This window comes from Helianthus annuus, chromosome 1 (assembly GCF_002127325.2).
Source record: "Helianthus annuus cultivar XRQ/B chromosome 1, HanXRQr2.0-SUNRISE, whole genome shotgun sequence".
In the NCBI taxonomy this organism is placed as follows: Eukaryota; Viridiplantae; Streptophyta; class Magnoliopsida; order Asterales; family Asteraceae; genus Helianthus; species Helianthus annuus.
Genome location: NC_035433.2, coordinates 94,748,755 through 94,762,012, shown reverse-complemented (window position 1 = coordinate 94,762,012; position 13,258 = coordinate 94,748,755). Strand labels below are relative to the sequence as shown.

The 13,258-nt window shown below is 35.5% G+C and overlaps 2 protein-coding genes across 2 annotated transcripts; one reads left to right on the top strand and one right to left on the bottom strand.

The window, feature by feature from the left end:
- The first annotated feature begins 3,747 nt into the window (after positions 1–3,747).
- Positions 3,748–8,283, top strand: LOC110873333 (ER membrane protein complex subunit 2). The gene is made up of 9 exons (XM_022122263.2): positions 3,748–4,031; positions 5,047–5,111; positions 5,184–5,232; positions 5,306–5,400; positions 5,518–5,603; positions 5,669–5,728; positions 5,829–5,910; positions 7,001–7,114; positions 7,869–8,283. The coding sequence occupies exons 1-9, from the start codon at positions 3,845–3,847 to the stop codon at positions 8,025–8,027; spliced, it is 897 nt and encodes a 298-aa protein (XP_021977955.1). The 5' UTR covers positions 3,748–3,844; the 3' UTR covers positions 8,028–8,283.
- Positions 8,284–10,634: 2,351 nt separating this feature from the next.
- On the bottom strand, positions 10,635–12,884 carry LOC110873331 (urease accessory protein G). Its single transcript, XM_022122262.2, has 7 exons — positions 12,720–12,884; positions 12,459–12,635; positions 12,291–12,351; positions 12,000–12,201; positions 11,195–11,316; positions 10,978–11,082; positions 10,635–10,894 (listed from the first exon to the last, which is right to left on the bottom strand). The coding sequence occupies exons 1-7, from the start codon at positions 12,806–12,808 to the stop codon at positions 10,811–10,813; spliced, it is 840 nt and encodes a 279-aa protein (XP_021977954.1). The 5' UTR covers positions 12,809–12,884; the 3' UTR covers positions 10,635–10,810.
- Between the last annotated feature and the right edge of the window lie 374 nt (positions 12,885–13,258).

Sequence of the window (13,258 nt, the reverse complement as noted above, 5' to 3'; positions counted from 1 at the left end):
TTTTTAGACAACTTAGAAAATATATATATATATTTTTGACACTCTTTAAATTCCGGAAAGTATTATATAAATAACTAAGTGAAGATATACAAGTATATAAGTATACCTATACCTATAAGAATACGTACACTAAAACACTTGGTGAAAATGCAAAATTACAAGTAATGTACATGTACACATATACGTATAAATACGACATAAATACCGACAATAAAATATACAAATGAAGTATATACGTGGTATACGTATATGTATAAATACACAAGTACTGTCACACCCTAACCGATGGCAGAAACATCGGGATGAGACGAACAAATTGCTCAAAGCGTCATAACACTATGTGACAATATAATTTAAAGTAAATTTCATAAAATACTAAATGTCATACAAGATTCAAACATGAACAAAATTGTTTCAAACATAACATCAAATAATTGTTTATTCTAGGTGTGTTTCTAAGTCCACCTAAATCTTGTTTCTTCACTAGCATCATCTCGTCTATCAACCTGCAACATGTATTAAAATATGATCAACAAAAAGTTTGATACATAGTATAACATAGAATAAAATGTTTAACGTGCTCATATCCAACATGAATAACATAGATACAAGTTACGAATATGCTGAAACGGTGTAAGCTATATGTTCAAACCCGAGTTTACAACGCAAATTGCCTTTCCCTAAGACTAATGGGAGGTTAACATGTTTGACTTAACAATTACCCGAGACTAATGGGCGGTGCGTTAATCCTATAGCGCTATAATTGTTAAGGTAGGCTAGCAAAGTTAATGAGCATATATTGACACAAAAGTTTACATATCATACAAGATTAACAAGCATCATATAATTTCATGTTCAATCATGGATAGAGCGTGATTAAAATAAGTTTCAAATGTTGCGTGTTTTGTATAAAATACATGTTGCACCCAAAGTGTTAAAGAGTAAAATGGGATCGAGTATACTCACAAATATTGCATATGTTTTCCGATTATCCAAGCGTGACGAGGTTGTCGAGATTAGAAGGGTGAATGTGTTTGATTTTGGAGTTTAAGGGATGTTTATGTTCGGGTTTAAGGATCTAATACAAAAAGTATAAATACGAGAAAATAATCATCTAGACTTAATACTCGTTTTTGACACTATAGAACCCGTATGGGTTAGAATGATTTCATGGGTTAAAACGCCCATTAGAATCGTAACGAGAGGTTAAGTTCTTAGATGATGTACTTAGTACCATGATGAATAATCATTGGATTATCATCATAGGTTCGGTTATTATATGCATTATACCCTACCACCACCACCACCTACTCCCACCGTCTCCCCCACCTCCCCCCACCCCCACCCCCACCCTAGAGGTGTACAAATCGTTTTTTCAAAAACCGGTTCCGGTTATCAACCGAACCGGTTTTTTTCATCAAAAACAAAAAAAGCTTTTTTTTATAACCAGTTTTGGTTACTAACCGGTTTTTTTTACTCTAAACAATAACCGGTCCAACCGGTTAAGGTCGGTTTTTAACTGGTTTATTCAAAAAAACCGGTTTTTTAGCGGTGTAAACCGGTTTTTTTATAACCGGTTTTGGTTTTAAAACCGGTTTCGAAGATAAATATCCCTAACTGGTCTACAACTGGTGGTTCGGTTCGGTTCTAAAACCGGTTATAAAAAAACGGCTAAAAAACCGGTTTCGGTTCTAAAACCGGTTTTTATGTACACCTCTACCCCACCCCCACCCCCACCCACCAACACCACCACCTATTTATTAATTTATCAACTATTCTTGGTTTCGTGCAGTTGTCAAGACATCAACAACAATAGTCGCAACTTTAACAACAAAATTTCTTCTAAAAAAAGATAGCTCAAGCTTATGGGAAGCTCAACAATCAAAGGACCAAAATGTCCACACCTTAGCCTAGGCTGCTTAGAGAGATCATAGGGCAGAACATCAAGTTTATCATAGAAGATTACCCCTTCGTTTCCATGGACACGGAGTTCCCCAGCGTCGTCAACCACCCTAAACACCACCACTTCCACCACCACCACCACCACAACCACAGCCTCACCGACTACTAGCTCCTCTTAAAATCAAACGTCGACGTTTTAAAACTCATTCAAGGCGGTCTAACCCTAACAGACACTAACGACAACCTTCCAGATCTCGGAAACCCTAACCGCCGTTACATTTGGGAATTCAACTTCAACGACTTCGACCCGTCACGTGACCATCACGCTTCCAATTCCATTGAACTACTAAAGCGTCAAGGTGGGAGATCGTAACAAAACCCTAGATACTAAATTGAAGCCCTAGATCTGTAATTGAAGCCTGAGATCTGTAATTGCTTTGGTTTATGTCCGGCGGGTGGTTATGGGTGGTGATGGCCAGAGATTGGCGGAGATTACAGGCTCGGTGATGGTGGTTCTAATGGTTTGTTGTTGTTTGAGTTTATTTCCGGCAGGCGGTTGTGGGTGGTGATGGCTGGAGGTTGACAAAGATTGCAGGCGAGATAGTGGCGGTTCCGATGGTGGTGTCTAAGGGTGGCGGTGGACGATGGTTGGGGTGGGTATGGTGGTGGGAGTAAAGGGAGTGGTGGTGGTGGTGGCTAAGTGTGTTGTCTGTGTATGTATGTATGTATATAATATTTTTTTAAACATAATTATTTATTTAGGGTAAAATGTCTAAAATACCCTCATGTGGGATCCACCTGGTTAGACTTAACCATGAAATTAGCTGAGTTAAGGCTAAAGGACATAACGTGTAAGGGTTGTAAACATAGAGTACGTTTTCTGTAATTATTAAAAACAAAGGACACATTTTGTAATAAGTGACATACATAAATGACGATTTTTGTAATTTACTCTATAATTAATATAGTGTAATTTATAAGTAGAGTTATAAATTACACTAAGGGTAATAATGTCAAAAAAACCCACTCACGTGAACTGGGTGTTCAAATAAAACGCCATAAAAACACCCAATTCAGAAAAACGCCATGAAAATATCCAGTTGAAAACGCCATGAAAATACTCAGTTGAAAACGCCATAAAACACCCAGTTCAGAAAAACGCCACGAAAATACCTAGTTAAAGACGCCATAAAACACCCAGTTCAGAAAAACACAATGAAAAACTCAGTTGAAAACGCCATAAAACACTCAGTTCAAAAAAACACCATGAAAAATACCTAGTTAAAACGCCATAAAAACACCTAGTTCAGAAAAACGCCATGAAAATACCTAATCTAAAACGCCATAAAACACCCAGTTCATAAAAACGTCATAAAAACCCAGTTCATGTTTTTCGAAAAGTATATCAATAGTATACTCGTTGGAAAGATAAAAAAACGTTGAGTTTTATGGTGTAATTTTTTTAGAAAAATAATCACGTATAAAAAAGTTATTGGCGTTTAAATATGCTGGGGGAAAATGGCATGTGATTAGCATGTGCACCCTTGTTTGAATCTTTCAATTTTACCACTCTTGGTAGTTATAAGGTTCCCATTATTTACAAAAATGTTACCGTATCATCTTAGCTACAAGTCACAAAGATCTTATGGCTGAAAATCGTTCTCAATCACTTCAAATCGTTTTCTCTTGATCTCATTCCGTAATTTATAAGTAGAGTTATTGTGGTTTAAACTATAACTAATCTAGTGTAATGTAATTTATAAGTAGAGTTATATAGTGGTTCAAGAAAAGGGAAAAAAAATGTTATACGGGTCGGGCCGGGTTTAAGCAGGATAGGAATATTATTTTAACACCCGAACCCATTTGCCCCTTTCCTATTTGACTCCAAGCCGGCACTACTGATTCCGATCTCGGTTAATCGAATCTGCAGATCAAGATCAAGATGGTGACGAAAACAGAGCAATCACAGTTGCAGCAACTCGAAAATCAAGTTGAGAACGGTGGTGGTGGTGCTTGGGAGTATCTCTCTCTTGTTCGCAAGCTCAAGCTTCGTCGTTCCGATAAGGTCTTGAAGCATGGTTTAACAATTTTAAACGACCCCAAGAAACGCTCGGCTCTCGGCCCAGAAGGTAATTTCTTCTGTTTTGGTTGTTAATTTGATCAATTGTTGTTGGGTTTAGGTTAATTGGATTCATTTATCCTGTTTGTTTGTGGGTTTAAATTCCGTTGATTCAATTGATATTTTGTTTATGTTTTAGCCTTTAGTTTTCAATCTTTGTCTTTTCATACTTACAGATTCATACTTAATTTATGTGTAAAGATGATTTTGTTAAAAATAATTGCAAAAGTGCAATTGAAGCATGAACATGTTTGGTACATGTTGATTGTTATGTTTTTTCACAGGGAAAGAAAAGAATTTCGCTTTCTGTATGTAATATGAATACAAACGCTATTGATTAGTAATGAATTCGAGGTTGCTTTATTGTTTTTAAATATGAACTCATGACGTGGAGTTTTTTGTTAATTCAAGTTTATGGATATCCAAAACGGTATATAAGTAGCACTTCCATATAGATGATAGTCACAGCAGAGAGGCTATAGCTGTTAAGGGGATGACCGGTTGTGCACTTCGTCTTCTCCAACCTGACCCGGATCTGCGCACATCAAAGAAAACCCGTTAGAAGGGGTCAGAGGAGACCGAGTCTCCAAGTCAGTACCGTATTTACATAGGGAGAGATATGGGCTAAGATGATATTTTTGGGCAAGCCTAGTTAGGGGTTACCTCTACAGTAGGCATTAGATCAGTTGAAATATAAGATAGTGATGATAATGATGATATTAATGAGAGGATGAAAGGGAAGGGAAAATCACCCCCCTGAAATGTGCTACCTTGGTGATTTTTTTCCTATTAATAATATTATGATTTAAAAAAAAACATTACGTGCTGTATATCGACCACACAAGGTGGATATTATGAGTGCCTATTCATCTTTCTTCAGAAGGGAAAGTATATATGTGGGGTTTGCAGACAATTTGTTTTTTATTTTCTTGTACTCTGTATTTTTGTTGCTTATTGTTTTTTATAATGGATTTAATTTTTAGAAGGATTTTTATAATTGACTTTTTTTTTTTTTTAATTTGCAGAATGGAGTCTATATGAGCAGGTAGCTATTGCTGCTTTGGACTGCCAATGCCTTGATGTTGCTAAGGTAGCTTTCTCCTCATGCAATAATTATATATTTTAGCTATTTTGGTTTAATTACTTATTTACCGTTTTGTAGGATTGCATAAAGGTTTTACAGAAGAAGTTTCCAGACAGCAAGCGAGTTGGTTAGTAATGCACACTCATCTGTATATATAACAAATTTAATGGAATCTCTTTATTCATAATCGTCTATTGCAGGTAGGTTAGAAGCAATGTTGCTTGAAGCAAAGGGCTCATGGGCCGAGGCTGAAAAAGCTTATTCAAGCCTTCTAGAAGATAATCCACTTGATCAAGTGAGATTCTTTATCCCCATACTTGTCTTACATACATATTAAAGAAAACCATACTTCTAAAACCAATGGTTAGCTTTGAGTGAATATTTGTTCTGATTTTATTTTAAAATATTACAGGTTATTAATATGAGGAGGGTAGCCATGTCAAAGGCGCGGGGAGATATCTTAGGAGCCATTGATTGGCTCAATAAATATCTTGAGATGTAAGAAACTGATCCAAATCATCTTATTTACTCTGAATCATGTCCTTATGTTTACCCTTTCCCAGATTTATGGCAGATCATGATGCCTGGAGAGAACTTGCTGAAATATATGTTTCATTGCAAATGTGAGCACTTCTTATCTTTTCTTACACATGTGCTTTATTTTATACATTTTATCGCCGTTCGGTTTGTGTTTTGGAATTGTAATCTTGTTTCTGTGTTCAGGTATAAACAAGCAGCTTTCTGTTATGAGGAGTTAATCCTATCTCAACCAATGATTCCACAACATCACCTCGCTTATGCTGATGTGAGTATTTATCATGAATTTGTGTACTCTAGATCATCAATTTTGTTCTTGTATTTATAACCCACAAATACTATAAAAAGCACGAATAAGAAAAGCAATTTCATATATATCCCTGTCAGACTGGGTGGGGTTCTAGAGTAAACACTAGTGTATTTGCGAACTGAGTGAACAAATCCTGGCCATTGATCTACACGCGTGTATGGCCAGGATCTCATCATCAAATCGTAAAATACACTAGTGTATTTCAACATCAAATCCTGACCATTGATCTACACATGTGTATGGCCAGGATTAGTTCACTCAGTTCGCAAGCTACACTAGTGTTCACTCTTGAATCTAATCCATATCAGACTTACCTAACTAAAAAAATTAATATAAATTATTCCCATTCAGATCACTTCAAATTTTATATTTACCCATTTTATTTAAATACAATTTACGTTACGACCAATTTACCCTTCGTATTCTACTTACACTCCAAACTCACAATATCCTAATGCAAGTTTTAAGGGAAGGGTATAAATGATGCAGAGATATCTAAAGTTTGAATTGAAGATTATTTTAATCAATTATTTGAATTCTAATTTCCTAATCTTTTTTATTTATTTTCCTTTTGAATTATTATTCATATCTTATAAGTAGGGATCTCTATGGTTATTGTTTGGGAGTTTTTTTGTTGATTATTGAATATAAAGAACTTTGTTCTCAGAACCTTGGGTTCGATTTATCGTCTTTGATGATCTAATTGTTCCTGAGCCATTTGAATGCTTCCATAACTGCATCAATAAATGTCATAAATTTGAAAATGACTTTTTTTGATATAATGATTTATAGTTGGGTAAATACGACATTACACCCTAAAGATTCAGCATTTTGCAATGGCAAGTGAAATTTTCATAACGTGTAAAGCAAATGTAATGACGCTAAAATAATTATATGTTTGGTGTTTGACAAACTCTGTTTTCTTGATGGATTAATATTTAAAATGACGAAAAACGACATTTTTATATTCTTGATTGTCACTTGGTAAAATGAAAATCTAAAGCCTATGTTTTTCTTAATATACGTTGATTTAATTATGGGGAAATAGGTGCTTTACACAATCGGTGGACTCGAAAATCTTCAGACAGCTAAGAAATATTATGCGTCGACCATAGAATTAACAGGTGGGAAAAACACAAGAGCATTATACGGAATCTGCCTGGTGAGTTAAAACTCTATCTATATTTACATCATTTTTATGGGCATTGGTTGCATTTGCTTACAAAGGTTGCAAGACGGGCCGGTTGGGTAACAGGTCAAACTGTATTCGGGTCATAACGAGTGGTTTTTATCCCACCAGCCCTTTGTTTTGCATTTTATCTAATTAATATAGTTATAAAGTACATTTTAATTAATAATTTAGTTGTACTGAATTAAACGATTTAGAAGGTTGTAAGCATTTGAATACACCTTAGGGTGGGTTGGGTAACGGGTCAAACTATGTTGAGGTCAAAATGAGTTGTATTTTACCCTACCAACAGTTTGTTGGCCATTTTATATAAAGTAAATACAATTTTCAAATATATTATTAAACTAGTATGATAATTTATTTAAATAAACAATTTCGAATAATATAAGCATTTATATACGCTTTTACGTTGCGTTCTGAGTAGAGAAGAAAGGAAGGAAAAAGAAGGTTATTATGTTTTTAAATCCAGTTAGGAAAGGACAGAACCCTTTGTAAATATTTGAGAACCGTAAAGTGTTATAAATGAGGGACGGTTTTGTCATTATGAATGTTTGTGAATCCTTTTCCTCAACTCATTTGAGCCATTTGACTCACGTAACTCAAATGTTTTATGTAAGTTTGACCCATAATCAATAATATACAACCTGAATTGACCCTTTTCCGTTCAAAAGGAGATGAAATCGACACCTTTATTTGCTTGTTGACAAAGTGGTATTTGTGGGTGTAGTGCACTTGTGCAATTGGACAGCTGACTAAAGGGAAGAACAATGAGGACAAGGAGATATCAGGATTAGCAGCTGCAGCATTGGAGAAAGATTACAAGCAGATTTCTCCTGATAAACTTTCTCTGCTTGGCTCTACCCTAAAAACCTTGAAAATTCAGTAACTCACCCAAAAAAACCACTGTTTAAACCGTTAGTCGGTTCAGTTTCAGCAAGTTGAGTTGATGATTCGATCGATAATCTTATTAGTTTAAATTGTAGCCGGCGAAATACTTGCATTTTTAAAGGCGTCTCACTTTCATTTTACCATGTATTTTTTTTTTGTTTGTTTCAGTTTTTGATTGATGGTGATAATAGACAAAGCAGATTTGATTCGACTTTTTTTACTAGTGTTTGTGTATGTTATGTATATTGTGCGTGTATTGGGTTTAGTGTGTGAGCCTCTTGTATGCGAAGCAACCTTTACTCATAAATTTCCAACATGACGAGCAATAGTGTTGATTTTGAGTTTTACATTTTAGCCACTAAACTTTTTCACTTTTTCTTTTTAACATTTTCAGTCCTAAGTGTATACTATAGATTTGCGCTCCCTTCAACTAAAAATTACTTCTTTTGTTATTCTTCCTGTATATTAATTTTCAACAAACTTTTATTTTTAACTTACATTATTCACTCCACAATTCACTTCTATTAAGTGAATAGATTCTGTTAAAATATGTCAATGATGATTATAAAACTAATTGTAGCAAATTGTTTGGTTCGATTCATGATGTAGAACGAGCAACATTTTTTTTCTTTTTGAAATAGAGTTGTTCTTTTTGGTAGAGTAGGTTATGCGAGTGCTGGTTTCATGACGAACACAACAACATCGATATCTATATAATCAAAACACGTGTTCACGACTTTATTTTTTAGTTTTCTCTATTTGTTGTTATAACGAATGCCGGTACCGTAATGAACTGAACTGATACCGACCAAATTTCCGTCGCGTAGCGCGGAGGAATCCCACTAGTTAGTTATTAATAAGAGTAAACTGTAGTTTTACACCTTGAGGTTTGGGGTCTTGACACTCTAACCCACTATTTTCAAAATTTTGTTGTCTTACCCCCGTCTAGTCCCAATTGCATCAATCTTGGACCCTATTGTTTGGTGACATCATCTTCGTGTTAGTTTGAATGTGAAATGACATGTGTGCCCTTTCTTTTTGCACCCTAATTCTTCCTTCAAATTGACAATTTATCTGTTTTAGTTCCTGCATAACTGTTAAATATTCCCACCAAAATTGTTTGACCTTGCAAAGTCAAATGTGCAAATCATGCCTTGCTTGTTATGCATTCGATAACTTTTCTTTTAATTTTTGATGCGATGGTTTAGTTATAATTTTTAAAAGTAATGACATGATTGGAATGGAATTCGATGGTCCATTTGAAGGGGATGCAAAACTATCTGGCGAACTCATCCTGACCATGATGTGTTGTTGTAACCATTCCCATCGCATACAGATTGCTATTCTTCGGCATACTAAAGTTTAAAGAAAGAGCTACACCTATATCTCGCAAACTGTACACGAAGAGAACACTGAAACATCTAAACTAGAGGCCTTCTTTCAGGAAAAAAAATCATCCCAACCGATCTGTTCTTTATCTTCTCAGGAGGGTCTTAATTCCCCACTGCATTAGACTTACTGATCAGGTTACAAGCTTAGATATATGTATTTATAATATGACGTATAATACGTACGATATTGTGAAATCGCACGTTATAAAAAAGCATGTTCGAAATCGCATGTTGGTATTTTTTATGAAATCGCATGTTGGTTTTTTTATAGCAATTTCGCATGTTGGTAAATATGATGAAATCGCATGTTGATATATAAAGCAATTTCACATGTTGGTTTTTCAGCACAAATCGCATGTTCAAAAGTGAATTCGCACCAGATCGGACGGCTGAGATGATCGCGTACATATTGTACGATAAGGGCATTTGTACGTTAACCTAACCCTATATAATATTTGGGTATTGAATGTAATGGTCCTATGATCAAACCCACTATTTCTTAGGTCAATCCAAGCTCTTAATTTTCACTTAAAAAACCAATCAATCTGATTCTGAGGTAGGCAAACTCGATTGCAGTTGATGGTGATTAAAGGTGAAATATAGACAATGGTAATCATGGGTTGCATGATTCGCCGGAGAAGACAACGGCTGCTTTACACTATCAGTTGCAGAGGATTTAGAGATCTAGAGAGAGAGAGAGAGTGAAGAGTGAGAGAGATTGAAGATGACACTATGTAAAAATGAGAGGATTAAGAAAAGGTAGGGTGTAAAAATGAGAGAATTAAGTAAAAACGAGGCGAAATGACCATTTTACCCTTTGATTGTTAGTGGGTAACAGTTGACTTTAACAGAGTTTAGGTCCAGGATCTAAGATTGATGCAATTGAGACTAGATATGGGGTAAGGTGGCAAGATTTTGAAAATAGGGGGTAAGAGTGTCAGCACCCCCAAATCTCAAGGAGTAAAACTGCAGTTTACTCTGTTAATAATATTTTCTATCTTATCATTTAATAACATCCGGTATAACAGAATATATGTAAAAGATACGTAAATCATAATGTACAACTAAAAAAACCAACAAACCCCAGAAGGCTCCCTTTGTATTGCCATATGAAGCGTTTCCATATCGTCTCATACCATAGATGCGCTTTTTAAAACCAAGGCATATGAGGACGCTTCACACCTCAAACACACTTTTCATAACCAACGCACGTATTTGTTTGAAATTTTCTTACGTTAATTAGCACGCAACAATGACCAAATACAATAGTTGGAAAGGTCAAAACACCTTTTATTCGGTTTAAAATGCACCCTAATGTGTTCCATTACTCTCAAAAGTACACATAACAAACTAACTAATTCGAAATAACATAACCAGAAGTTGAACAATATCAACGGCGTTTAGTCCCTGTTGCTGCTTCCCATGCCTGCAAAATGTTGTTTACTATCTCTTCCACACCAACCCCGTGTTTCACCTGCAAATACAAATCGAACAATCAGAATACCTAAAACAATGAATGAATGAAATATGTATCAATACTCATTTCAACAAACAAACCTGAGCAAACACAAATGGCCCGCCATCGCGCATTCGAAGCGCATCGCGCTCCATGACTGCCAAATCAGCCCCAACTGCTGCTGCAAGGTCCGTCTTATTTATAACCTGAATGTACACACAAATAAATAAACATCATATATATTTCAACAATTAATTTACCAAAAAAATAGATGTATTTTTAACATGATTAATACTATAAAAACATCAAGACACACACCAGAAGGTCAGCTTGTGTTATGCCTGGCCCTCCTTTCCTTGGAATTTTATCACCACCAGAAACATCTATGATGTAGATTATGTAGTCAGCCAGTTCCCTACTGAAATTGGCAGCTAAATTATCTGCACCCACAAAAATTAAATAATATTTAATAAAATAACAAGCATACCGACTTATCAGAATCAAATTATCAGTTTACTGACGTTGTAACCACTAGGGTACCCTGCTAACCAATGGGATCGGATAAAATGCAAACTGCGTTGGGTAGGTGACCTTCAAGATTGTTATAAACTTTCAACTATAAAAATACTTCCTTTGCATAAACTGTTTTATGAAAAACTTGTTTAAAGAATTTTCACATATAAATCCCCCAATTCTTTGTGTGTGTGTGTGTGTGTGTTAACAATAAAATGGGGTAAGGAAAAGTGTAAAATACAATACGGCTTAACGTACATCACGTATGACAACGTGCGTGATTAATGTTTTCATCATGCGTGATTAATGTTTTCCAACATGCGTGATTTAGGTTTTTTTAGTTTATAACGTGCGTGATTTTCAAATGAACGTGCGTAATTATCTGTCGTACGTGATGTACTTTAAGCCGTATTGTATGTTAACTGGCCTCAATGACGTAAACTCTCTTTAAATTTGGAGTAAAATTTAAATAGTAACTAAGCAATTTTGATATAAAACTGATGATGACTACTTAAAATCACAATAATCAGTTTTTTTTATAACAGACATACTACATCTAAAGGACCCCTAAATCAAAGGTATACTCATAAATCATAACTATAATAATTACCTCCTCCAGATTCACAAAGAAGTATATCTGCTTTGTACAAGTTAGAAAGCTCTTCAAGTGGGCCAAGATTAATGCTAATATCTTCCCTGATCGCAGCATGTGGGCAGCCACCTGTCTCCACAGCGCGTATCCTTTCCTCTGGGAGCGCTCCGTTTTTAACTAAAAACTCACCATCCTCTTTTGTAAATATATCATTTGTAACCTGAATAGTGGGAACAAAACATTAGAAAGAACCATTAATTAAATAAGACATAATAAGGAGATGATAGAATTGAATTTGCCATTACATACCGCAGCAAGACTGTATTTGTCACGCAGAAATCTACAGAGTGCCAACATCAAGGCTGTTTTTCTACATTGGTTGGCAATTAATTAGGAAAACAAAACAAAAACAACAACATCACTACTACTTATACATAGAAAAAAGAAAATACAAGTATAAGGTGAGCGAGGGATTACCCAGTACCAACAGGGCCACCAATACCAATGGTGAAAGCTCGTTCTCTGAAATCTCTGGTAACAAGTGGCGGTGCTCGTCGGTTAAAGAAGCCGGGGGAGTAAATGGGTTCGTGCGAATGCGGTGCCAATCCATCATGACTATGGTATATCTTCCCATCTTTCCCCACAAACGATGACCTGTTTGTTGTTTATCATACAAAACAAATTAACAATGCGAATGAATGAGACTTATTATCGCTACAAATCGGGTGATTTGCTTACCCGCTCTCATGATGATGGTCATGGTTGTGGTTATGGTCGTGGTCGTGAACGTGTTCGTGAACATGTTCGTTGTGATTTTCTGATGACATTTTGTTGAGGCTGTGCAGAGTCAAGTGTGGTGGGTTTGATGAAGGAGATGAGGATAAGATACTTCAGGTTGACTTTATGTTACTTCTCTCAAGGGGTATGGTCCTTAAACATAGGGTGTGTATGTCTGTATGGGTCGGTTTAGTTCGGTTTTTACCATTAATCATAGTCGTAACCGAACTTTAGTTATGGTTGTTTGGTAATGAAGCCGGTTAACGTTTGGTTTTGTTTAATTTCGGTTAATTAACCAAGCAAGGTTTGAAATAAATAGGGGTGTGCATTTAGGGTATGCATGGTTTGGACTTAGCTTGGGCTTTCTTTTACAAGATAACTGGACCACACTTTTTATTTAAAGTACTGATGTGTGATTGTTTTAGTAAGGTAATTATCAACAAAAAAAAAAAAAAAAAAAAAAAACGATCATAACACCTCAGCTCTTCATCAGAACAAAG